We start from the raw sequence: 25,101 nt of genomic DNA, 5'->3' as shown, positions 1-25,101 counted from the left end.
CTGTTAATGCGGACCGTTAATCATGACCAACAACAAACAATCAATCTTACCTTAGCGAGCTCCCCAGCTAGCATGTTTCCTCCTTATCCACAGCCATTCACTTGCTCGTTCTGCTGCCTGAGACATGTTGCTAACCGCAAGTTTCAGGCTCCGTCCCCGAATGCCCAACTCAGTTAGCAAGGCAATAACGGACTTTGCCACAAAACCACGGCAGCCCACCTCTACAGGCCGCACTCGAGCCCTCCAACCTCGCTGCTCTGCCTCTGCTGCCATTTCAGCATACCTAGCTTTCTTGCGCTCATAAGCCTCCTCAACTCGATCTTCCCACGGGACTGTGAGTTCGATAAAATAAACTCTCTTCTCTACCTCAGACCACAGTAACAAGTCCGGACGTAGCCGGGTGCTAACTATATATGCTGGGATGACTAGCTGTTCATTCAAGTCAACCCTCATTTCCCAGGCTCCACCTACACTTAGCTGCCCTAACTTGTGCCTGACCTTAATTGGTCTAATCTTTTCTCCCTCACATACAAATTTGATCTGTCTAGTCTCTTTGCTAGCAACTAGAGAATTTACTTATAGCCGCTTTTCCTCAACTGCAGCTGCCAAACATTTCAACACCTGGTTGTGACGCCAGGTGTATCGCCCCTGGGAGAGACTGACCTTACACCCTGACAGTATATGCCTCAGTGTACATACACTAGAACACAACGGGCAGGCACCATCCTCACCCAACCACTGATTTAAGTTCTGGGGAGATGGCAGCACATCATAAGTAGCCCCTAGAATAAATCTAATTCTGCTGGCCTCCATGCTCCACAACTCTCTCCACTTCAACTTTCTCTTCTCTACACTCTCCCAGTTCACCCACTGTCCTTGCTTTGCCTGCGACACTGCCTTAGTACATCTTACTGCCTCCTCTTGCCTATGTACTTCTTCAACTACCATCTTCCTCTTTTCTATTACTGATGCCTTGTTCCACACAGGTTTCCCTATGCACAACCCTAAGCCTCCACGCCCATGCTGCACCTGACCTATGATATCCCTGTGTCTAAGAGCTGACTGTGCTTGCTGTACTGCCTCCTTTGGGTTCCACTTCCTCCCTGTTTTAACTGTGGGCGCTACACTCCTAACCACTGGATCCTTTGACCGAGTCAGAGTCATTTCCAGTCTAACCTTAGCACACTTGAACTCCTCTGTCAGGCTAGATAATGGCAATTCCAATATGCCTTTCCCATATAAGGCTACACTGGTTAGGCAGCGTGGGACTCCGAGCCATTTTCTAATGAATGAGTTAATCATCCTTTCTAGCTTTTCTACCTTTGAAAGGGGAACCTCATACACTGTCAGTGGCCACATCAACCGAGGCAACAATCCAAACTGCAAACACCACAACTTTAACTTTCCTGGGAGCCCTGACTACCTGTCCCTTATCACTGAGACTTGCATCATACCATCTTCCCAAACTCTTGACTGGTTTCTCTAACACTGTAGGCACCACCTCATCATTTATAACAAACGTCTTACCTAGTACCCTCCCTTTAATGATTGAAATACTCCTGGACTTACTTGGCTTCACTTTCATTCTAGCCCACTGCAGATTACTATTTAACTTATCCAACAATCTGCTAGTACATGGAGCGGTTGACGTCATAGTCGTCATGTCATCCATGTATGCCCTAATTGGAGGGAGCCGCAGCCCTCCCTGCAGCCTTTCTCCACCCACTACCCATTTTGAAGCCCTAATAATGAGCTCCATTGCCATGGTAAAAGCTAATGGGGAAATTGTACACCCTGCCATAATGCCTATCTCCAGCTGCTGCCAAGCTGTAGTGTACTCTGCTGTGGTAAAGCAGAGTTGAATATCTAAGAAGTAGGCTTTAACTAAGCTCTTTATATTACCTGGCACTCTAAAGAAATCAAAGGCCTCCCATAACAGACTATGCGGCACTGACCCGAAAGCATTAGCCAGGTCCAAGAATACTACATGCAGGTCTCTCTTCTCACGCCTAGCTGACTGGATTTGGTGCCAGATCATGCTGGTGTGCTCTAAGCACCCGGAGAAGCCGGGAATTCCAGCCTTTTGCACCGAAGTATCTATTAGCCTATTCTTTTCTAGGTAACTAGACAGCCTCTGTGCCACAACACTAAAGAAAACCTTCCCTTCAACATTAAGTAGACCGATAGGTCTAAACTGACTTATCTCTAATGAGTCCCTTTCTTTAGGAATGAAGATTCCCCCTGCTCTGCGCCACGCCTTAGGAATAACCTGCTTCTTCCAGACTACCTTAATCAGCTTCCATAGAAACTGCAACATATCTGGAGCACTCTTATACAGCCAAAATCTAATTAGTTCATCCTTGAGTCCAAGTCGATGTTTGAGACAAGTTTGATTAAATTCCGTCAAGGCATTCCTGAGATATCGCGTTAACAAGCTTGAAAATGGCGTTCCAGACATCACAGTGACATTGACCTTTGACCTTTGACCACCAAAATCTAATCAGATCATCCTTGAGTCTAAGTCGATGTTTGAGGCAAATTTGATGAAATTCCGTCAAGGCGTTCCTCAGATATCGCGTTAACAAACATCGTACGGACGTATGGACGTACGGACGTACGGACGGACAACCCGGATCCATAATGCCTCCAGCCTGGCTATCGCCGGCGGAGGCATAAAAACTCGTTTTGACTCTGATGAAGACGCTGTGCGTCGAAATGTTAGTCACTGCACCTTATTAAAATCACTTTCCAGTGAATTGTGTGCTCCAGGATCTTCCTTCTTTACTGTAATACTTGAATTATATGCATCCGTCACTTTATACTTTATACTTTATACTTCTATTCTTACTACTGCACTGCACTTTTTTATTTTATTGCACGGTTGTGTCGTGCGTTATTGTCCAGAACAGCAGTTTGTTTTTCATCCTCTTGTCTGGAATGCAATCCCAACACAACGTTTCGGTTTCACAGTGCACTTAACTCATTGAGTGCCAATGACGACTATACTGCCCTCCAAATCAAAACCGCAGTAACTACAATTTTGGTCAAAATTGAGTTATTATTGAAATTGAACTTTTAGATATCTGTTTTATCATGTGACAAATTTTCTAAGTTCAGTCTCGCTCTATATTTGAGAAAACACAGTATAAAAGTTGCAGTAACTACGAAATCCAACCAAAAACCAGACAAAACTGCAGTAACTACACTTACTGCAGTTTGATTTGCTTTCACAGAGCTTCAGCTGGACTTAAACAGAGATAAACGCAGTAACTATGTCACGGGGTGACAAAGGAGATGTGGTGTGCTCTATGAAGCCGTGCTGTTTCATATAATCTTATTGTGTGCTGTGTATTATTTAATGTGATTGTGTGCTGTGCCTTATCAAACTATTTTGTGTGACTCTGTATTGTTTGCTGTTTCATATAATCTTATTGTGTGCTGTGCCTTATCAAGTTGACTTTGTTTCTACTATGCGCCAAACTTGTTTAGTGCGGTGAATATAGTTCTTATGAGTGAAGGACAATGCATGGACTTATTTGCATGTACACATCATGGACAATTGCACACACACTTTCCCCTTACTCCCCCTCCTACACTAATTGTCTCCCACTGATTGGCCCCGGCCAGCCTGCACCTGGTATAAAGACAGGTGGAACTTACCTGTGAGCGCGCTTCCTCTTCCGTGTACCTACCTGGGATCCTACCAGGCTGGTAGGGTCCGTGGCGTGGCGTGGCGCAGCGCCCGACTGTGCAGCGACCAGAGCCGACGCCGAACCGAGCCAGTAGCAGCCACTGGAGGAACTGAGACAGCGATGTGACACGCTTTAAAACGATAAGTAAAAGGAACGTAGCCCAGCCGTTCCCCTCCGTATGAATGGGTTATTGATTGATGACAAGCCGGACGGTGATTGTGTATGCGCCTCTGTGCTCTCCTTCACTCAGCGTGACGGCGTCTCCACCTCCACCTGTCGTGAGGACCGTGGGAGGATAGAGGAGACGGGACGTCGAGCCGGCGATCGTGACGGCGTCTCCACCTCCACCTGTCGTGAGGACCGTGGGAGGATAGAGGAGACGGGACGTCGAGACGGCGATGTGATACGCTTTAAAACGATAAGTAAAAGGAGAGTAACCCAGCTGTGCACATTTGTATGAATGGGTTGTGACTGCTGACACGCCGGACGGTGATTGTGTGTGCGCCTCTGTGCTCTCCTCCACTCAGCGTGACGGCGTTTCCACCTCCACCTGCCGTGGGGACTGTGGGCGGACTGGCATAGCCCCTGCCGTGAGGAGTGTGGAAGGACAGACGGGACGACGAGAGGGCGGCTTGGTACACGCAGAGGACTGCACGGAGCGGTGGCAGCGAGCCACGGGCGGAGCTACAGGATCACGGAGGGACCTTGCCCTTTCCCCAGACTCAGCCCATTGACTGTGCCTGAGGGGGAGAAACCACTTAGCTGCTCAATAGGCTTTTAACACCCTTTTATCTAGAACTACTGACTGGCCAGTAGCAGGTTTTAATTATTGTTTGTGGACACCCTTTTTGGTTATTTTTGTAATAAATAATTTTATACCTTAAACTTACCTGCCTCTTGTGTCTGTGTTGTTGTGGCCCGGGGATTCCTGAAACAAACCTGTGACAACTACACTTTGAGGTGTAGTTACTGCGGTTCAGACTGGTTTTTGGTTGGATTTTGTAGTTACTGCAATTTTCCCGCTCTTTCCATAACAAAGCCCAACATATCAATCACTCATAATGGCACAATCTGTTTAGTTAATCCAGTCAATTCCCAATATGAGAGTGCACTGACAGCTGTCCAAATTGTTAATGAATGAGTCTTCAGTGTCTTTAAAATCGTAAATGCTGTATTCCTAGCTAATAATCCATAAGAGATCATCCAATAAAGAAGGGAATTGTGTTCTCCACTGGGAAGTGTTAATCTGGCTGTAGATAGTGATAACTGTTTGGTATCACTACCTAGCTCATCAGGACAATCTTTTTAATTGCTGCATAAATTATCAGCATTCAGACTCAGTCTGTAATTCATTTTATTCAAAATAATTGTAATATGCTATGTAATATACTGTATATGTTCTTGTATGAATTATCAATTGTGATTTGTAAAGAAAACCTGTTCTAAATTAAGATAATAAAACAACTGTGCTCATTAATTAATTGTGTCAGAATGATGACCAAAAAGCAACACCAGTGGTGAAGATTACATCAACTGACTTCAGGATTCCCTGAATTTATCTGTTACTCATCCATTTAAATGTTTTAAACATGTAAACAATAAAACAATTAAATACAGATATGATGTGGTATCGAAATCAAAACCGATTACAATTGTCTCATGAAAAACAAGACAGGAGAAGCACATTAGATTGTAGTTACTGCGCTTTTCCCTTGTACTACCTACACATCTGTTTAAGGTTTAACACAGACAGAGTGCAGTATCTGCATTTCTGGGGTCATAGGTCAAGTAATTGATAATTGTTTTGCCCCCCAAAAATACTTTAACGTATACATATTTAATAAGCACATTGCCACTTTTCAACCTATATCTCATTTGGCTGGACAGTCAAAAAACTTTAAAGCCATTTTTCTCAGTTTCAGTGTTGGCGTAGTTACTGCGGTTATGATTTGTAGGGCAGTATAGTCGTCAATTCAAATAGTAACGTTCAGTGCCAATGACGACTAAAGTCGTCAATTGCGTTTTTTGACGGTGGGACGTGGATTAAAGCCTGATCCATCTCCTGTGAAAGTATGGTGGATGTTGAATGTGTAAAAGCTATTTTACAGACCCATTAGGTGGCGACAGTGCTCTCCAGATTACAGAAAGGCGAGGAAAAAACAGAGTGATGGGGAAACGGAAATCGCATCCGTATGCATCGATATGCATGAAGCATAACGTTAGCTGTGCCTGCAGCAGCCAATCTGCTGCCACAATTGAGCCCCTCCGTGTCCGCTGCAATAGCCCATCCGCATGATTAGTTGTGGAGTTGTTATTATTCTCAACTGGAAGCATGGGAGCCGGTGACAAATACACGCGGAACGCTGTAAAAAAGCTGGATGTAGCGCACTTTTCAGTACAGAGCAAACGCAGCAGAGAGCCACCAGAGACACTCCCACGGAGGTGGGGTTTGCAGTTGAGGGGGGGGGTGGGGCACGCAGGGCAGCATCAACACTGACCCAGACAGACCCAGACAGCAGGACAGGATTGGCAAACGCAAGCTAGAATATCTGATGCCCACCAGCAGTAAATCAAGACCAGCAAGAAGCTGCAACCAGCAGCGCACGCAGGGGCCAGCGCTGCTGGTTGCAGCTAAAAAATATTATTTTGCCAAACAAAATTCCTTTGTTTTCACTGTTTTATTGAAGGAAATTATTTTTGAGGTGTGACTACATCAGAAAATATTAGCTTCAGAGTCAGTCATGTGCTTGAAATGCTTCATTTCACAAAAGGCTGAATATCTCAGCTTCTAATTTGAAACGCCTGTTTTTGCTGAAAACAACCTATCTTCTCCGGCTCATAACTAAAGAACGGAAAATGGTATCAATAAACTTTTTTTTGCTGATGATACAATAGAGTCTCCTCGTTCTTTGTGCGTGTTCGGTGTTTACATAGTAATATCACACAATATTCTGTGGGCCTCGAGAAATCACTGAAAACGCTCTGAAACTCTGGCACTGGGAGCGTCCGTTCTCCAAAAGTGGCTGGCACTCAATGAGTTAATATGTTAGTTTGAACTGATTTGCATAATCTTCCCATATCTTGTTACAGATTCTTATACAGTGCGTGATGCTCGTCTTCATCTCAGACATGTCCGTGATCTTCTGAGGAGCCTTGACCCCATGGATGGACACAACGGAGTCAACGGGAGCTCACTGTCCTATCTCAGCCTTTACACCCAAGGAGAGATGACGGGTAATGTTGTCCGCTCTCACATTTACTCAAATGGGGCCTTGTCTGTCAACACAGTCTCACAGAAAATTGTAAAATAGCGACGTTTTGGACCAACATTGCTATGTTACAATTTCGGCTCCAAAATTGTAAAATTATAACGTTCTGAGATTTTAGGTTTAGAGTTAGGGTAGGGGGAGGGGTTAGAAATGGAAAATCTCCGGAAACCACGCCCACCCCTGTATAAAAGTACGTTACCATTTTATAATTTCTGAGCCGAAATTGTAACGTTGGTCCAAAAACGTTGCTATTTTACTTTTTTTTTAAAGATCTCTGCATGTAATCATTCATTCTTTTCTCCACTATATTCATATCTGCAGACAGTGAAAGTGGGGGTAAGAAGCAAACATCAGAGAAGGACTGCAACCCTCCGGAATACATCCTCCCTGGATGCAAGGACCGCCCCCTTACTCCGCTGCAGCCAATGAGAGATGATTGCAAGGTGAGAAATTAGCTTTTGTAATAATATATGTGTAGCGTTAGGCCGGCTACGAACTCAGGACGACAGACCAGACCATACACTGCTCAACACCTTAACCGCTCGAGCTAACTGGCCAGCTCGAGCTAAATGGCCAGCCCTATAGCTCGAGCGGTAGTGGAGCCGTGCCATTTCTGAAGCCTACAGTCTTTCTACAAGCCAGGATCCGCTGCAATCCTTTATTTAGGCAATCCTTTTTACGAGGTAATCCTTTTATTAGGCGTCTGGGATTCCTGGGGGGACTTCCGCAACTTGTGATCGACCGGGACCTTACCGCCGTATGGGCGTGCAAGTACTGCTTCAAGCACTGGAGAGATCCCACCGCTGCTGCCACCAATGTAGCGTTAGGCCGGCTACGAACTCAGGACCTTTAGCTCGAGCGGTTAAGGTGTTGAGCAGTGTATGGTCTGGTCTGTCGAGCCAGAGGAAGACTTAATGTAACATGAATCCAGTTTATATTCTACAGCAAAACATGAAGTGGAGCTGTCCAAGTTTGTACATTATGCAAGTGTTCAAATTCAAGCACTTGACTTCACTCTTGTCTTCCTGGGCCCTCTGTCCTGTGTGTTGATAGCCCTTGCAGTGCCTGCGGGTCCTGACCATGAGCAGCTGGAACCCTCCTCCAGGGAACAGGAAGATGCACGGGGACTTAATGTACCTCAACATCGTAACCATGGAAGAACGAGACCTCAACATTACCTCCTCTACACGAGGCTTCTACCTCAACCAGTGAGTATCTTCGACTGTAAAGCTAATTCAAAAATCCATTAATTGAAAATATGACATAGAGGGGAAATTTTTATTACAGCAACACCGAATCTGGAGGGCTAGTAAACCAACTACAAGGGTTATTTATCATTATGATGGCCAATGACGATGATGATGAGGACAAATTGTATTCGCCATTGCCTCTCAGCTTGTTTCAAAGTGTGCTATGCTGACTGGTTCCAGGTCAACTGCCTTCAACTTCAATCCGAAGCCTGCAGTTCCCAAAATCCTGTGCCACTCTCTAGTGGAGCTGTTGAGTCAGGTCAGCCCCGCTTTCAGGAAAAACTTCAACGCGCTGCAGAAGAAGAGGTGAGCAGTCGGTCAGGTGGAAACCTCAGCTAACACACTGCACTGTAACACATCATGTTTGCCGGTACCGTGGCTCCTGCATTACATCGCTGGCTTACTGGGGGAAGCTAAGCAGGGGTGACTCCGGTCCTTGTATGGGAGACCATGGTCCTAGAAGTGGTGGAGGTGGACCAGTAGGAGGTGCTCTTCCCTTTGGTCTCATGAATAATATCCCCATCCCCAATGGCCCAGGGCAGAGAAAGGGAATCTGTCCTAGGAGAGAGCACCGTTCTTCGAATGAGAGACGTTAAATCGAGGTCCTGACTCTCTGTGGTCAATATAGATCCCATTGGCACTCTTTGCAAGAGTAGAAGTAGTGCCCTATAGCTAAATTCCCACACAGGGAATTTAGCTTGATATCTAAATTGGCACATTCGATCCTCAACTCTCCACCATGCTGTGGTGAGCATTCTGGCTGCTGTGCATCACCCAGGTGGGTGCTACACATCAGTGGTGAATGAGTTAAGTCCCCCCTCCCCCATATGTGAATCACTCTAGTGCCTTTTAAACATGAACTCTGGATCATGTCGGGCTAGAGAGAACAGGATATTTTCAGGTTTTGCCTTTCTAAACATGAGGGGTCTTTGTTAAGAAACAACTGGATATGAGCCGTTTTTTCTGCCAGTGGGCGGGGGGGGGGGGGGGGGGGGCGGTAGCATGTATCGAAAACAAGAAATGTGATAGGAAACAGCTTTAGCTATGAGGCAGTCAAAATAGTGGTCGCACCGTCGTCAATCACTGTGGGTGATTTATTTTACAAGTGGCAACTAGTCATATCTGACTAGTTTTAAATGTATTTCTCCCCACAAAAGTTTGATAGCCTATCAGTCAGTCAACTCCTATCCTCTCCGCAGTGTGCACAGTGCACAGTCACACAACACTGCCTGCCTCACACAATAGAATTGGCTGCATCACGTTAGCGACAAATCTGGAGACTTCAAAAAACGTGCCGTTTTAACGGAGTCCATTCCAACGAGGGGTGGCAATGTGCCAAAAATGAGCGCTTAGCCTAGGTTACATAAAGCCGCCCAGTCAAAATACCTGGTCGGACTGTCGTCAATCACTGTGGGTGATTTATTTTACAAGTGGCATTTCAAGTCATATCTGACTAGTTTTCAATGTATTTCTCCCCACAAAAGTTAGGCTTTTTCTGACATGGGAGCAAGCAAGCAGCGCAGCAGTAAAGGTGCTCTTATGCTCGAGCAAAGCTCCGTGGGGGTGGGGCCCCGCGAGTCTCCGTGAGTCACCGTGCAGACCTCGCGCTGGGGCAGATGCCATTATACTCAGAAAGTGATCAGCATGTATAATTGTACAATGGTGAAAACAGCCCGTGAAAAGTCGCAATGAAACGCTGTGCAGTACTGAGTGCGCTTTCACTCTCAAACGACCGCACATCAGCACATGAAGGACTCACCAAACTTGTTTTTACTGAAAGCCGTTTTTACTACTCAGCCCTGATAGCCTACTACTCTGTGCTGCTTTTAATCTCTCTCAATAATGCTCTCAACACAACACATTTACTTGGTGAAATGACTAAAAACGAACAGTTGCAAATCTAAGTTTATAGCCTACCACATGGGTCAAGAAATGTGGCGAAAACACAGCTCAGTGTTCAGGGCTCAATGGTTTGAATGCGGCCATGTTTGGAGAGAAGCTTGCGCTGTTAGAAAAAAAGTCAGGCACAACGCGAGCGGCCGCTGGAGCTAGCGAATAACCACGCCCAACAAATTTACGTAATTTGACGCGGCCGCCCCTCGCTCCACCCCCGCGCCCTTCACGGCAGGGTGAGCATAATTCAGCCTTAAGCGTCCCTCCTGATGCACTGGACCTGCTGCCTGGCTGCAGCTGAAGCGCGTTGGCCAAATAATTCAAGCCCTTTTTGAAGCACTTGAGGAAACCGTGAGTTTGCTCGTTGATATAAGCGATTGCCCGAACGATTCATTAAGTAATAAACTAGTGAACGTGACGTGAGTCACGAAGAGCCACACCCGCCCACTCAGATCTGCGGATAATGACCTGCCACTGTTTAACATGAGCTGCGATTGCGTGGAAGCGGATCTTATACCGGCAGTCGAGGTAGATAAGATACGGACTCGCGGGAGTGCGCGTAGGCCGGCTAATTGTTATTTAACATGCAGACCAACCGGCTAGGAGCAGGTTATAATACGGATTCCACTGCATGTTAAGAAGTGGCTTTTGAGTACTTAGAAAAACCGCAATCAATTCATGTTGTAAGTATACAAAATGTATTCTGCATCACCTGAATTTGATTTATACACTACATCAGGGTTTAGGATAATAGAAATTGAGAAATCAGGCAAAACGTCATATACAAACTTTCATACCAGTCAAATCCCCGCTGTCATTCTAACCTTTCTAAAAGAAAAAGTTTCCCACTGCTGACTGTCAACCAGGGTCCTGCGACACCCGTATGAGAGGATTGCAACACCTTTCCAGGTGTTTACCTGGATCGCACCTTATGGAGACCACGCCCTCGACTGTGTCAGAGCGGAGGAGACCCACACCAGCCATATGGGCCAGGATGAGCACACAGCTGGACAGGTTACAGACACATGCATGCTCATGTAGATTTGAACAAAACAGTGGAAAAATACTGGGAAATAGAACATATCCGAAAAGTACCAAGCTTATGTCACATAGTACATGCATGCATGCCACAATGATTTCATAGTGATTCATCTTGTCACAGTTCGTTAATATGATGTTTGTCGGTTACCCCTGGTTACCCTTGTTATGTGATTTGTGACGTCGCACAAGGCTGTCATAGGAAAGTGGGAGTTGACTTGGGTAGTCTATATGACGTGGCAATAGGCTGTGTGGCTTGCGCTCTGCCAGTCTGAACAAGGAAGAGATGTTGTCTCTACAACTCCTGTTCTATTCTCTTTATTCCTCTATTTTCACGTATGGGTGTGAGTGTGTGTGAGATACTTTTATATTAGCGTCTAAACTAATGAACGGAAGCTGGTTGTAGCTAGCTTCAACACCCCGGCTTGAGCTGTCCCGTGAAGCTATCTTCATTGGCCGGCCTGCTGTCTGGGGCCTGAGCTGTATGCTAGGTAAGTCAACTTCCCTTTTTGCTAACTTTCCATCTGACAGCCTTGTGGTTATTTCGTTCTGCCGTGGTGTGTTGCGGGTCCAGTTCATCTAGACACGAGCCTATCTCTTTTTAGAACCAAACCCGTCACAATCTGGTGTGTGACGGTGATGTGAACATTGTGTGTTATGAGCACAGAGTCGGGACTGGAATGAGGAGCTGCAGGTATGCAGAGAACTGCCCAGGAGGGACCTTCAGGAACGTCTGCACAGGGAGAGGAACATGTTCAAGGTGTGAGCACTGCTGCCTTAACCCTTGTATTGTCCTCAAAAATCACATACTGCAAAGTGATTTTTTTGGGTGGGATTCTGCACAGTATGGTATACGTAAAATATTAGCACTAACATTGAGTTTGATAGATTTCGATTTTTTTTTTGTTCAGTGTCAGATTTTCAGAAAAATCTCCATTATAAAGCCCCAAAAAGTGCTATTTGTGGGCCTCCGGCTATTCTTTTTACAAAAAGCATGAATTGTATTACTTTCTCCGGGTTTTTTGTAGGTAAGGCTTCAAATATTAAGATTTTACTGGTTACATTTATTTATTTATTTTGACAAAACCGACGTCATTTTGATGGCATCATTTCCATGTTTGGCATCAGTTCCATGTGTCCATTGCTATATCATTGAAATCACACAAAAAGGTATTTGATGTAATTTGATGTAAGTGAGCTCTATTGACCATAGATTCCAATAGAAAGCATAAAAATTGTGGCAATGGTTTGGAATGGAGTTGCTAACAAGGTACAACACAGAATTGGGTGAAAATCTATACTTCATGGTGCTTTTATAAACAGTCAAACCATGATTTGTGAAGGGCATAGTCTTGAACCACCCATGTGATTTTCAAGCAATTTAATGGAAGAAAACCAGATTTCTGATCTGTCACGCAAATCCAGCTGCCTCGCGAGGTTAGGTCGAAAAACTTTTCATTTCGGGTCAAATTGACCCGAGGACAATACGAGGGTTGAAACATATCTGAGTGGGTGATGTGAATGAGTAACACTCTCCTTTCCCCTGTGTCCTTGAGCAAGGCACTAAGGGCTCTATCGTTGCAAAGGCGGTAATTCTGCGTTAGCGCCCGCTTTGAATAGCGCCTAATTGTGTGTCGGCCCGCTGCGCTTGGCGTCATCTCATGCAAACCTCCATATAGGCGTGTTTATGCCCAAAACAGTATTCAAAGGTGTGAGATCATGTCGGGCGGCTGTGGCTCAGGAGGTAGAGTGGATTATCCACTAATCAGAAGGTCAGTGGTTCGATCCCCGGCTCCTCCAGTCCGCATGTCGAAGTGTCCTTGGGCAAGACACTGAACCCCAAATTGCTCCCGATGGCTGTGCCAGCACCCTGCGTGGCAGCTGGCCGCCTTCGGTGTGTGAATGGGTGAATGTAGGCACATTTAAAGCGCTTTGGATAAAAGCGCTATAAATGCAGTCCATTTACCATGTCCATCCCCCTTAAAAGCCTACACCTGTGTCTGCGCTTAGATTCCAGAGCAAAACTGGATGGTGGAGGCAGACGATAGCTTAAAACGCAGGGAAGATAGCAAAAGAGGTGCGCAAACGTCTGCGCAAACGTTAGCGCCGTACGACGATAGGACCCTAAATCTCTGCTGATAGGGTGAAATAAGGTTTCAAATCCTTCCGATCCCCTCGCCACTCTGGGATTAGATTGTACTGCTCAGTATTGAAACCTAGAGTGAAATTCTGTTCATCATGTATGCATCCCTCCATCCAGACCAACAGTGACTTTGTAGGTGCTGCGATGCGAGGGGCCGTGGCAGTCGTCGACGGTAACGTCATGGCGTTAAACCCGGGGGAGGAGCCTCGTATGCAGATGTTCATCTGGAACAGCCTCTTCTTCAGCCTGGGGTTTGACATATCTGACCACTACCGCCCACTGGGAGGCGACGCTGCTGCCCATGCTGCTGCCATCTGTGACCTGAGAGGAGTGCAGGTAATCATGATGTCCACAGAGTGCAGTACCATCTGTGACTTGAGAGGAGTGCAGGTAATCATGATGTCTACAGAGTGCAGTACCATCTGTGACCTGAGAGGAGTGCAGGTAATCATGATGTCTACAGAGTGCAGTACCATCTGTGACCTGAGAGGAGTGCAGGTAATCATGATGTCTACAGAGTGCAGTACCATCTGTGACCTGAGAGGAGTGCAGGTAATCATGATGTCTACAGAGTGCAGTACCATCTGTGACCTGAGAGGAGTGCAGGTAATCATGATGTCTACAGAGTGCAGTATAGCTGCATGAGCAGTGTAAAACTGAGAACAATTACATCAGCATTTAAAGTATGTACTGTATACAGATATGTGCCATGTGTTTAGAATCCTTAATGGATTAGCTCCTCCCCCTCTAAATGCATGCATCAAAATTAAGAACAATGACTCCAGAGTAACAAGGTCAGTTACCAGAGGAGACGGTGTTATCCCACGCAGACACAGTTCATTTGCAAAGTCCGCATTTTCAGTGAGAGCTTCAAAAACCTGGAATAGCCTCTCTATAGCCATTAGGAATTGTGCTAATTACCATACTTTTAAAATTAAATTGAAATATTACTTCAAATCTAAACAAACATGTATGCACAAATAATGTATCTAGGTGGATTTAAACATAGGGCACTGTCCAGGAGTTGTGGTTGTATGTTAATAATGCAATGTGATTTCACCAGTTGTACTTGTATATTGTTTGTATGATTTGTGATATTTTGTGTTTTGTATGAATTATTTGTAATGTACCTTTTGATTGTCTCCTGCTCAGGGACTACAGGTGCAAATTAGCTCTTAAGCTAACCATGGCACATTTACATTGATATTGATGTTGATTAATGTGCACTGTCCCTGATTAAAAATAAATAAATAAAGCATTTAAAGTATCGGCTGCTCTGACAAAAGTATACGTCAGATCGGCAATACGTAATTTTGTAGGCGTCACATGTTCCCGCACCCTTTTAGAGGCGAAAACACAAGTTATCTCCCCGTTGACTTGTAATGTAAAATAGCACAACCAAAAAAATATATAGAAAAATAACAGAATATATCTTGTTTATGAATGACCCCAAAACACCATGACATGACAATATATTACAACTCGCCTGGCCATAGAATGGGCAAGATACATCGGAAATATTATTTTGACCCATCTAAAAGCATGTAACTCATGACCGGTCTCTGACCTACTTCCGGTGTCCCGCCTGTTGCTAATTCTCTTCTGTTATTTCCATCAGTCTTTTGTGTTGCTGCCTTCGGCTCTGGTGAAATAAAATCGATCTCCTTCCTCAGCCTTAGCATGACGGTTTTCAATTTGGAAAGCCAGGCAATAAAATGTCTTCATTGCCTTGCCATCAAACTGTGCATACTTAAAGTCCCTGGAAACCAAAATCCACAAAAACCTTCTAACTATTAAATTTAGGGTCTTATGTGAGTAATTGTGTGCCTCAGAAAGTAGGAGACATTAGTTTCAACCCAAACCCCCAAAATCGCCACTTTTCTACAAGGTCTGGATTTCCACTTCCTCATTGAAGAGAGCGGTGCGCACGGTGCTAAAATGAATGATCTTATCATGTCATAAGATTTTTTGTCCGTTCTTATAAAACCTTCTTGTCTGTCTCCCTCCCGCTCTGTGTGCCTGTGTGCCGAGCGCTATGCTGCCTGCTCTCTCTCTCTCTCTCTCTCTCTCTCTCTCTCACTGTCACACACACACACACACACTCTCCATCTCTCTTTCCTTCTCTCTCTCTCTCCTCTCGCTCTCTCCATTTCCCTCCCTCTCTCTCTTCCTCTCTCTCTCTCTCTCTCTCTCTCTCTCTCTCGGAGGAGACCTGCAGTCCTGCACGCACACACACGGGACACGCCCACACAGTCAGCGGGAGAAAAGACAGTCTAAAATCTAATTGATTCTCATGACTTTTGTCATGACTGTCAAACCTAAATTTATATACTTTGCGACGTTCATCATCGTTCAAATTTGGCTGGTGGCTTATTAACATAGGTTCCTGTGATGTGATGAACTCAAAATGCTAAATAATAAAAAGATATTTCTGGTTTCCAGGGACTTAATAAAATAGAATTGCTCTGCTACAGGCGTACACATCCACTGACACAGAGGGGCTACACACACTCGGGACAGCTGTGGTGGATTACCGTGGCAACCGCGTCATTGCCCAGACCATCGTACCTGGAATCCTGGAGAAGAATCAGGAGCAGAGCGTGGTCTATGGCTCTAACGACTATGGAAAGACTGTTCTCACACACCCCAGGTAACACGCACAATATGGAAGTGTTATATTGAGCTAACGCTCTTAGCATAATCAAATGCGTTCACTGTCTTTTCTGTTGATGTGGGGATTGAACCTAACCTGACGCTGCCATCTGGGAGCGAGTCGCTCAGGAAACCATTTCATAGGGCATTCAGGCACTTTCAAAAAATACCTGGCAGGTGATTGGATGAACCACCTGTCTATCACTGTCTATCATGGGCTTGCTCTCGCTGGCTTCACCTGAAGCCCCCTGTAGCGGCCTCATAGGACATTGATTGGTTGCAGATCAATAGATTGGAGCGTGACAAGATGGATTTCACGCAAATCCAGCTGCCTCGCGAGGTTAGGTCCAACCTGACGGGATCTTACTTCCTGGTCCTCTTGAATTCACAGTTGTTGTTTTACCACAGGTTTCTGGAACTGCTGGACAAGGCCAGTGGCCCACTGAGAATCCATCGTCATCAGTTGCTCGACCACAATGACAGCCCAGTGGAACTTTGCTCCTGCGTTGAGACCAAGGGCATCCTGGGTAATGACGGACGAGCCTACATCTTGGACCTTCTCCGGACCTTCCCACCAGACCTCAACTTCCTGTTCTCAGAGCAAGAGGAGGAGGAGGAGAAGAAGGTGCCGGAGGAATGCCGGAGCTTTGGCTACCCTCGGCAACACCGTCACAGCCTGGCCAGTCTGAGGCCTGAGCTGATAGAGGCTTTTGTCCAGCACAGGTGTGAGAGAGAGAGAGTATTTGCAGAAATGGTGACTGATAGGAAACTGAAGACATGTTTGGATGAATGCACCCACTAATGTATGTAACTATTTAACCTGAGGGAGGAACTGAGGTAGGAGTTAAAGCCTCATGTACCTCATGTCTGTTACAGGTATGAACTCTTCCTCAAGATGGCGTCCGTGGGACTCAGCCAATTGGAAGCAGATCCGGAGAATGAGGATGGAGATTCAGCAGGAAGGAGCCAGGCTAAAGACACAGCAGGGCAGAAAGAGGAGCTGCTCAAAGAGCTGGAAACTGGAGATTCAGCCACAGCCAGAGCTGACATGGGTGAGATCAGCTAACTGTGGTGAACCCATAAAATATATTGATAATAACTGAGGCGAAATTAGGTCACTGAAACAGCAAAGAAAATACATTGAAAGACATTAATGTACTAATAGGATTTCTTAAAAAAAAATAAAAAAAATAACGGGGTAACCCTTTATTTTACAGGTACCCTAGTTATGAACTATTTGTAATTACACATGAACACTAAATGTAATTACACAGTAATTACCAATAGTTATAAATGACGTTGTAGTTAATCGTAACGGACCTGTAAAATGGAGTGAGTCTGTTCAACAGTAGTTCATGTAGTTACATGCTACCAGACCTGTAAAATGGAGTGAGTCGATTTTATACATATGTATTTACATAGTACCAGACAAGTTCAACAGTAGTTCATATGTAATTACATAGTAACAGACCTGTAACATGAAGTGAGTCTATTATATACTCACTCCATTCACTCCATTTTACAGGTCTGTTACAATATAACTACATATAAACTACAATGGAACACACTCACTCCATTTTACAGGTCTGGTAGCATGTAACTACATATGAACTACAGTTGAACAGACTCACTCCATTTTACAGGTCCGTTACAATATAACTACATATAAACTACAATGGAACAGACTCACTCCATTTTACAGGTCTGGTAGCATGTAACTACATATGAACTACAGTTGAACAGACTCACTCCATTTTACAGGTCCGTTACAATATTTAAGCAATATAGCATGAGAGCTAGTGTGTTGTGGCAAATATATCCCGCTGATCAGTTGTTATCCCACGAGGCCGCAGGCCTCGTGGGATAACAACTGATCAGCGGGATATATGCCACAACACACGCTGCTCGAGTGCTATATTGCTTTTATAAAACGGTTTCCAAGTATGATAATATAAATATAATAATAATACTATAAGTCCGACTGGCATGGTATTCTGATAGAGTCAGTTGAAACACTACTGTAAGGCGGGACCTCTAGCAAGAAGATAGATGTGCGGGTGATTTGATTGGATCGTTCTGGAGACTGAAGTTGACATTGGCCAATCCTGGCGCTTGCTGAGAAGCTGAGAGCTTTCTGGAAACCCCGACAGGCAGCTTGAGCGCAGCACTGCATTCTCAGCGCTTGCTGAGAAGCTGAGTGCTTTCTGCAAAGCCCGACACCAACTAACGTTACGGGGTTAAATGCGGGGTTAACAGCCTTTTTTTTGCAAAGAAGACATTAGCCCGCATCTATTCTTGTACAAAACATAATTTTCTGCGAAGTATTAGTAAAGTTATAAGCGAAGATCGATTCACAAGGATCTGACAGCTGTCTCCGCCATTTGTTTTTTTTGAGGTAACCAAAGGCTTTTAGTAAGAGAGTTGCCATGGCAACCAATAACCCATGGCCATGGGTTATTGGAGTGGGTTATTGGATTTATACAATGGCTGTGAACCAATCAGATTGCTTGATTTGAGAGAGCCGTTTTATAAAACTACATATAAACTACAATGGAACAGACTCACTCCATTTTACAGGTCTGGTAGCATGTAACTACATATGAACTACAGTTGAACAGACTCACTCCATTTTACAGGTCCGTTACAATATAACTACATATAAACTACAATGGAACAGACTCACTCCATTTACAGGTCTGGTAGCATGTAACTACATAACTACAGTTGAACAGACGCACTCCATTTTACAGGTCTGTTACAATATAACTACATATAAACTACAATGGAACAGACTCACTCCATTTTACAGGTCTGGTAGCATGTAACTACATATGAACTACAGTTGAACAGACTCACTCCATTTTACAGGTTCGTTACGATGTAACTACATATGAACGTCATTTATAACTATTGGTAATTACTGTGTAATTACATTTTGTGTTCATGTGTAATTACAAATAGTTATGTAACTAGGGTACCTGTAAAATAAAGGGTTACCAAATGATGAACTAATTTCTTGTGTAGATTTTCAGAGAAGAAAGGTAATCATGGATGCTTGTAAGGCTGTTGGCTCAGTGAGTGACTCTCATTTTGACATCCGCTTCAATCCTGATGTTTACTCTTCAGGTATTACCTTGCACACACACACACACACACACACACACACACACACACACACACACACGCGCGCACACAATCTCATGTGTGTACATGGGATACAATTATTTCATAACCAGATCAAGTTGTGTCTATTTGCTAGGTGTGCGTTTCCCCCCTGAGTATGTCTATTTGCTAGGTGTGCGTTTCCCACCTGAGTGTGTGTCTATTTGCTAGGTGTGCGTTTCCCACCTGAGTGTGTGTCTATTTGCTAGGTGTGCGTTTCCCACCTGAGTGTGTGTCTATTTGCTAGGTGTGCGTTTCCCACCTCTGAGTTTGTGTCTATTTGCTAGGTGTGCATTTCCCACCTGAGTGTGCTGAAGATGTTCAGAAGCAGAAAATGTTATTATGGGATGCTGCTGCCTTTCTACTATCCAATCAAATTCCATCAGTGGTGAGTCATCTGTGAGAGAATGATCTTCAGGTTCCAATAAGTGCAAGAAGTTAAAGATGGTGTGTGTGTGTGTGTGTGTGTGTGTGTGTGTGTGTGTGTGTGTGTGTGTGTGTGTGTGCGTGTGCGTGTGCGTGCGTGCGTGCGTGCGTGCCTGCGTGCGTGCGTGCGTGCCTGCGTGCGTGCGTGATTGTGTGTGTGTGTGTGTGTGTGTGTGTTTTAGCTGCGGGACTGTCTGGACCACACAGCGGTGCCTATGGATGGGGCCAGCCTGACCTCAGCACTGCACCAGCGGGGGGTGAGCATCCGTTACCTGGGCAGCCTGCTGGAGCTGCTGCAGCGGGCGGTGGAGAAAGACAGGCTCAGCCACGTTCAGGTACTCACCACAGTCACTATCACAGAGTGTTGGGCATTTGATTACTTTCCCCCGTTAACTAGCAATGTAGGGGATTACAATTTCCAAAAAGTAATTATATAATCCAAGTAACTTCAAGTTACCGCATTACTTTCTCCAGCGCTGGCACAGCACTAAAACAAAGTGTGGAGATACGTCTAGCTGCAAGACTGCCTTGCCAGAATGCAAGTCAATCCGTTTTTTGTCCTATTCACCTTATTCACCACGCCCACTTTTTCTCTCTTCCGCGTTCAACGCAAACGTATTTGTTCTTCCGGTTCAGTGCTAGTTGCCTTCTGTGGCTAATATTAGCCACTAGTTAGTTATGTTATATGGCAGTAAAATGCCACTGAATGACCAAATTGATATAACTTTTAACCATTTCGAGTAACACTGTTTCCATATGGATCACCAGCGTTAGTTTGTTGTTTATAACGTGGCTATATTCATGACGTTTCTATCTCGGATGCGTTATTTCGAATCGCACATAGGTTACGCTAAAACGCACATAGGTTACGCCTCGAATCGCACGCAACCTATGTGGGTTTCAGGACGCAACAGCCTCGACTCCACTAACGTCATCTTAAGAGCACAATATTCCTGGAATGCAAGTTTAACTAAACAGTTTAGAGCTGTCACGATTCCTCGAGTACCTCGAATAACTCGAATAATTAAAATGATCGAGGCCAAAATGATTCGCCTCGACACGGCATTTAGAGAGACTGTTTCTCACGGACGCTTACTGGTGTGGCACAGTGCTCTTCCTGTGTAAACACGTGAGGACACAGACAGACCAGAGAGCAGCTATAGCGACTAGCGAGCGGACCCCGCAAAATGGAACGAGGCGGCGGAGAAAGCAGACAGGAGGAGCCGGGAAGGGAAGAACCAGGGCCGAAAAAGCGACCGAAACTGTCTAAAGTGTGGGATCATTTCACGCTGAAAAAGGACACGAACTCAGTGGTGTGCAAGTACTGTAAGACGATCCTTGCATATCACAACAGTACCTCGTCAATGCTTCAGCACCTGAACCGTAAACATCCAGTCTACGCATCCACCAGCACATCTACGTCGAGCGGAGCAAGGTAACGTAACGTTAACTATACACAACGCTAATGTAAATGTATGCTAATGATTGCTACTTGATATTAAGACTAGTAGTAGTTGTGCTGCTGGCTTGCCACGTTGCCAATATGACTATTAGTAACTGCATTCACGCTGCATTTTTTTGATGTGGCTTGCCGTTTTCTGTGAGAAATACAAAGCTCAACCTAACGTTAACCTAACGTTAGCGGCTAATTTAACAGCGTTGTGTGTGTGTGTGTGTGTGTGTGTGTGTGTGTGTGTGTGTGTGTGTGATCACACTAGCCTGTTGGTGTGTGAGAGAGAAAGAGAGAGTGAGTGTGTGTGTGTGAGAGAGAAAGAGTGTGTATGTGGAGAATGTACATTTACACACCCTAGACCGGTCGACTCTTCTTATGATGATTGCAAACAACTATTTAATTGGTGCATTTTAGGCTCCAATTATTACACCACCTGACCTGTTATCTTGCTATTCTGATATTTGTGTCAATAATAGGCAACAGGTCTAGGGTGTGTAAATGCGCATTCTCCAGTTTTGTTATGAACTTACCTAATAAATATCAATATGAATTATTATTTCACCTCTTTTTCAGCGGATCACAGCGTACAATGGACAGCTTTATAAGGACGGGTCCATCATGTTCAAGTGAACAAGCAGCTGAGTTCAGCAATAGCATTTTGAATATGATTGTGACAGACATGCGCCCTCTGTCCATGGTGGAAGATAAAGGATTCAGAAAGATGATTTCGAGTTTCAACCCGAACTACACACTTCCCTCAAGGACCTTCTTCACGAATAAGATGGAGAAAAAGTATGAGGAGGTCAAAGGCAAGTTGATCGAGAGGCTTAAGACGCCAAACATGATGGCACTCACTACTGACATTTGGACAAGTGTAGCGACAGAGGCCTATATGGGGGTGACGTGTCACTTTCTGAGAGAGGATTGGGAAATGGAGTCCCACTGCCTTACAACCATGCCCCTTGAAGAGAGACACACGGGTGCACATATTGCAGAGTGGATTGAAGAGGTTATTGCCAAATTCGAAATTCCACCAGAGAAGATCAAAGCTGTTGTCCATGACAACGCGTCCAATGTCATATCAGCTGTGGCCATTCTGGGGAAAAAACATGGATGGGCATCAGTCAAGTCAAGTCAAGTCAAGTTTATTTATATAGCCCTAATTCACAAGCATGTCTCAGAGGGCTTCACAGAAAGTATGTCTAGCTGATTCTAGCTAACACACAGTAACAAGAATATACAGAATAAAGATAACATTTGAACATTTGAAGAAAGCAGGAGAGTGGAGGAGGGAGGGAGAGGGAGGAGGGAGGAGAGGGGGGAGGTGGGGAGAAAATAGGAAATGTGGAGGAGGAGAGAACAGAGGAGGAGAGATGAGGGTGCAGGGGAGGGAGAGCCGGGGTAGGGTCTAGGGTTGGGGGAGGGGAGGGAGTAGGATACGGGCCCGGATTAGGGCGAGGGTGGGGAGAAATGGGAAATGTGGAGGAGGAGAGAACAGAGAAGGAGAGGGTGCAGGGGAGGGAGAGCAGGGGGAATGTGAGAGGGAGGAGAGGGCAGAGAGGAGGAGAGAACAGAGAAGGAGAGGTGGGAGGGCGCAGGGGAAGGAGAGCAGCGGGAATGTGAGAGAGGGGAGAGGACAGAGAGGAGGAGAGAACAGAGAAGGAGAGGTGGAAGGGTACAGGGGAGGTAGAGTAGAGGTAGGGTCTAGGGTGGAGGGAGGGAGTAGGATACGGGCCCGGATTAGGGCGAGGGTGGGGAGAAAATGGGAAATGTGGAGGAGGAGAGAACAGAGAAGGAGAGGTGGGAGGGTGCAGGGGAAGGAGAGCAGGGGGAATATGAGAGAGGGGGGAGGACAGAGAGTAGAGGTAGGGTCTAGGGTGGAGGGAGGGAGTAGGATACGGGCCCGGATTAGGGCGAGGGTGGGGAGAAAATGGGAAATGTGGAGGAGGAGAGAACAGAGAAGGAGAGGTGGGAGGGTGCAGGGGAAGGAGAGCAGGGGGAATATGAGAGAGGGGGGAGGACAGAGAGTAGAGGTAGGGTCTAGGGTGGAGGGAGGGAGTAGGATACGGGCCCGGATTAGGGCGAGGGTGGGGAGAAAATGGGAAATGTGGAGGAGGAGAGAACAGAGAAGGAGAGGTGGGAGGGTGCAGGGGAAGGAGAGCAGGGGGAATGTGAGAGAGGGGGGAGGACAGAGAGGCAGAGAAGGAGAGGTGGGAGGGTGCAGGGGAAGGAGAGCAGGGGGAATGTGAGAGAAGGGAGAGCAGGAAGTGGCAGGGATTCAGGAAAATAGGGGAGAAGAGGAGAAGGAGCAGAGGGGGGGAGAATGAGGAGAGAGCAGGAGAAGGGAGGGGGGGGCGGTGGGATGTGGGGGAGGAAAGAGCATGGAAAGAGAGGAGAACAAGAAGGGGGAAGAAGCGGGGGAAGGGGGAAAGAGAGGGGGGGGGGAGAAGATCAGACAACTGACTACTCTAAGCATTAACCAGAGCTAACTGGGACATAGTATCTAGCTAATCTACAGCCTAATCTGGCCTATCCTACCCTGCTCTAGTCTGATTTTAGCCTGAACACTAACAGGTCAGCCTTAGGCTGTAGCTAATCTATCGCCTACCTAAGCTGTTCTAAACCAACCGGCAGCCCTCGACCAGTGATGAAGAGCACCGATGCCCCCCGACCCGGCCCCCGCCCACATAAGGCGTGGGAGGGAAGGCCAGGCCGGGACACAGCGGCACCCCCTCACCCCCAGTGAACGCAAGAAAACCTTTCCACCATATGGTCGCCACATGGATTGCCCCAGTGACTTGGCTGAGGAGGAACCTTGTGAGGTTGTTGTGCTAGGGGCCAATTGCTGCGGCCCGGGTGGACCCAGCCCCCACGCGACCCGCCCCCCCAGCCACCAGCATAGTGACTGAGAGCGTGAGAGCAGGCCACGCGGGGGACGGGCCCACCCAGGCCACAGCAGCGGACCCCCATCTGGGGACTCCCCTCCGAGACAGGCCGAGAGATGCCGGGCTAAACCATGCACAGAGTTTCCGATAATGAAACTCTGTGAATGGTTTATTATGGAAATAAAATGTACAAGAGAACAGAAAATTGAAAATGTAAAAAAGAGTCCAACAGAAGGGATATAAAAATGTAATTTTTAAATTATCCTAAGATCAGGGAAGGGAGTTGAAAATCTAAAAAGTAGAGTCCAAAAAGAAATAGAAAATGCAGTCTTTAAGTGTTCGTAGGTTTAGAGAATACTAGTTAATTAGCTAGGTGAAAAAAGGGGTAACAAGATTGGGAGTTCCATGAGGATGATCTGAGGAATCCATGAGTCCGCGTTGGTGACATGGATTAAGAGGAGGGGAGGGGAGGATAGGAGTCGGAGGTGATGATTTAGAGGAGGGGAGGATAGGAGTTGGAGGTGATGATGAGGCGGCGGGGGGGGGGGGCTGGGGGGGCGCCCCCCCCTTCCCTTAGGCAAGCAGGTGACCAGGATGATGAGGATAGGGGTCGGTGATGGTGATGAGCCCGGGGTGTCAGACAGTAGAAGGAGTAGTGGGTAGATGGCCTAGAGTGACGACAGGTGGCTAGGGCGATGACGGCCGGACCTAGGGCTCCAGCGGTGGGGTGTACGTCAGGCCAATGAAGGACACCTGAGGGGGAGAGAGAGAAGAGAGCGGGGGAATCTGCGCAGAGGTGGAACTAACTCTATAGACAACAATAAAATTAGGTCAAATCAAAATTTATTAGGATTATTTAGGATGACTAATATTATACTGCTAATTCAGGTCTAGGTAGTCTAGGTCTAAGTTTATACTGATACTGCTGGCTTGAGATAGCCCGCTCAGCAGTTCAGGACTAAGTTTATTCACCAGCTATTTGATTTTATATCTGAGCTACTGGGTCGGCTGATGCCATATTATTAAATTAGGTCAAGTCTAAGTTTATACTGATACTGCTGGCTTGAGATAGCCCGCTCAGCAGTTCAGGACTAAGTTTATTCATCAGCTATTTGATTTTATATCCGAGCTACTGGATCGGCTGATGCCATATTATTAAATTAGGTCAAGTCTAAGTTTATATTGATACTGCTGGCTTGTGATAGCCCGCTCAGCAGTTCAGGACTAAGTTTATTCAC

The 25,101-nt window shown here is 45.9% G+C and overlaps 1 protein-coding gene across 1 annotated transcript in view; it reads left to right on the top strand.

The window, feature by feature from the left end:
- The window catches only part of LOC310784568 (clustered mitochondria protein homolog), a gene marked incomplete at both ends in the record, with an annotated part of 74,242 nt that overhangs the window by 4,145 nt on the left and 44,996 nt on the right, over nucleotides 1–25,101 (top strand). Inside the window, 13 exons of the mRNA XM_083645560.1 lie at nucleotides 6,783–6,926; nucleotides 7,283–7,404; nucleotides 8,015–8,169; nucleotides 8,392–8,517; nucleotides 10,971–11,109; nucleotides 11,810–11,902; nucleotides 13,403–13,621; nucleotides 15,760–15,935; nucleotides 16,346–16,660; nucleotides 16,814–16,989; nucleotides 18,962–19,063; nucleotides 19,387–19,487; nucleotides 19,708–19,860. Of these exons, the coding sequence (XP_083501686.1) occupies nucleotides 6,783–6,926; nucleotides 7,283–7,404; nucleotides 8,015–8,169; nucleotides 8,392–8,517; nucleotides 10,971–11,109; nucleotides 11,810–11,902; nucleotides 13,403–13,621; nucleotides 15,760–15,935; nucleotides 16,346–16,660; nucleotides 16,814–16,989; nucleotides 18,962–19,063; nucleotides 19,387–19,487; nucleotides 19,708–19,860 (2,021 nt within the window). The remainder of the gene's footprint in view (nucleotides 1–6,782; nucleotides 6,927–7,282; nucleotides 7,405–8,014; nucleotides 8,170–8,391; nucleotides 8,518–10,970; nucleotides 11,110–11,809; nucleotides 11,903–13,402; nucleotides 13,622–15,759; nucleotides 15,936–16,345; nucleotides 16,661–16,813; nucleotides 16,990–18,961; nucleotides 19,064–19,386; nucleotides 19,488–19,707; nucleotides 19,861–25,101) is intronic.

This window comes from Poromitra crassiceps (genome assembly GCF_964638095.1).
Source record: "Poromitra crassiceps genome assembly, chromosome: 1".
In the NCBI taxonomy this organism is placed as follows: domain Eukaryota; kingdom Metazoa; phylum Chordata; class Actinopteri; order Beryciformes; family Melamphaidae; genus Poromitra; species Poromitra crassiceps.
The sequence above is the reverse complement of the archived record's forward strand: the minus strand, read 5'-3'. Positions and strand labels throughout refer to the sequence as shown.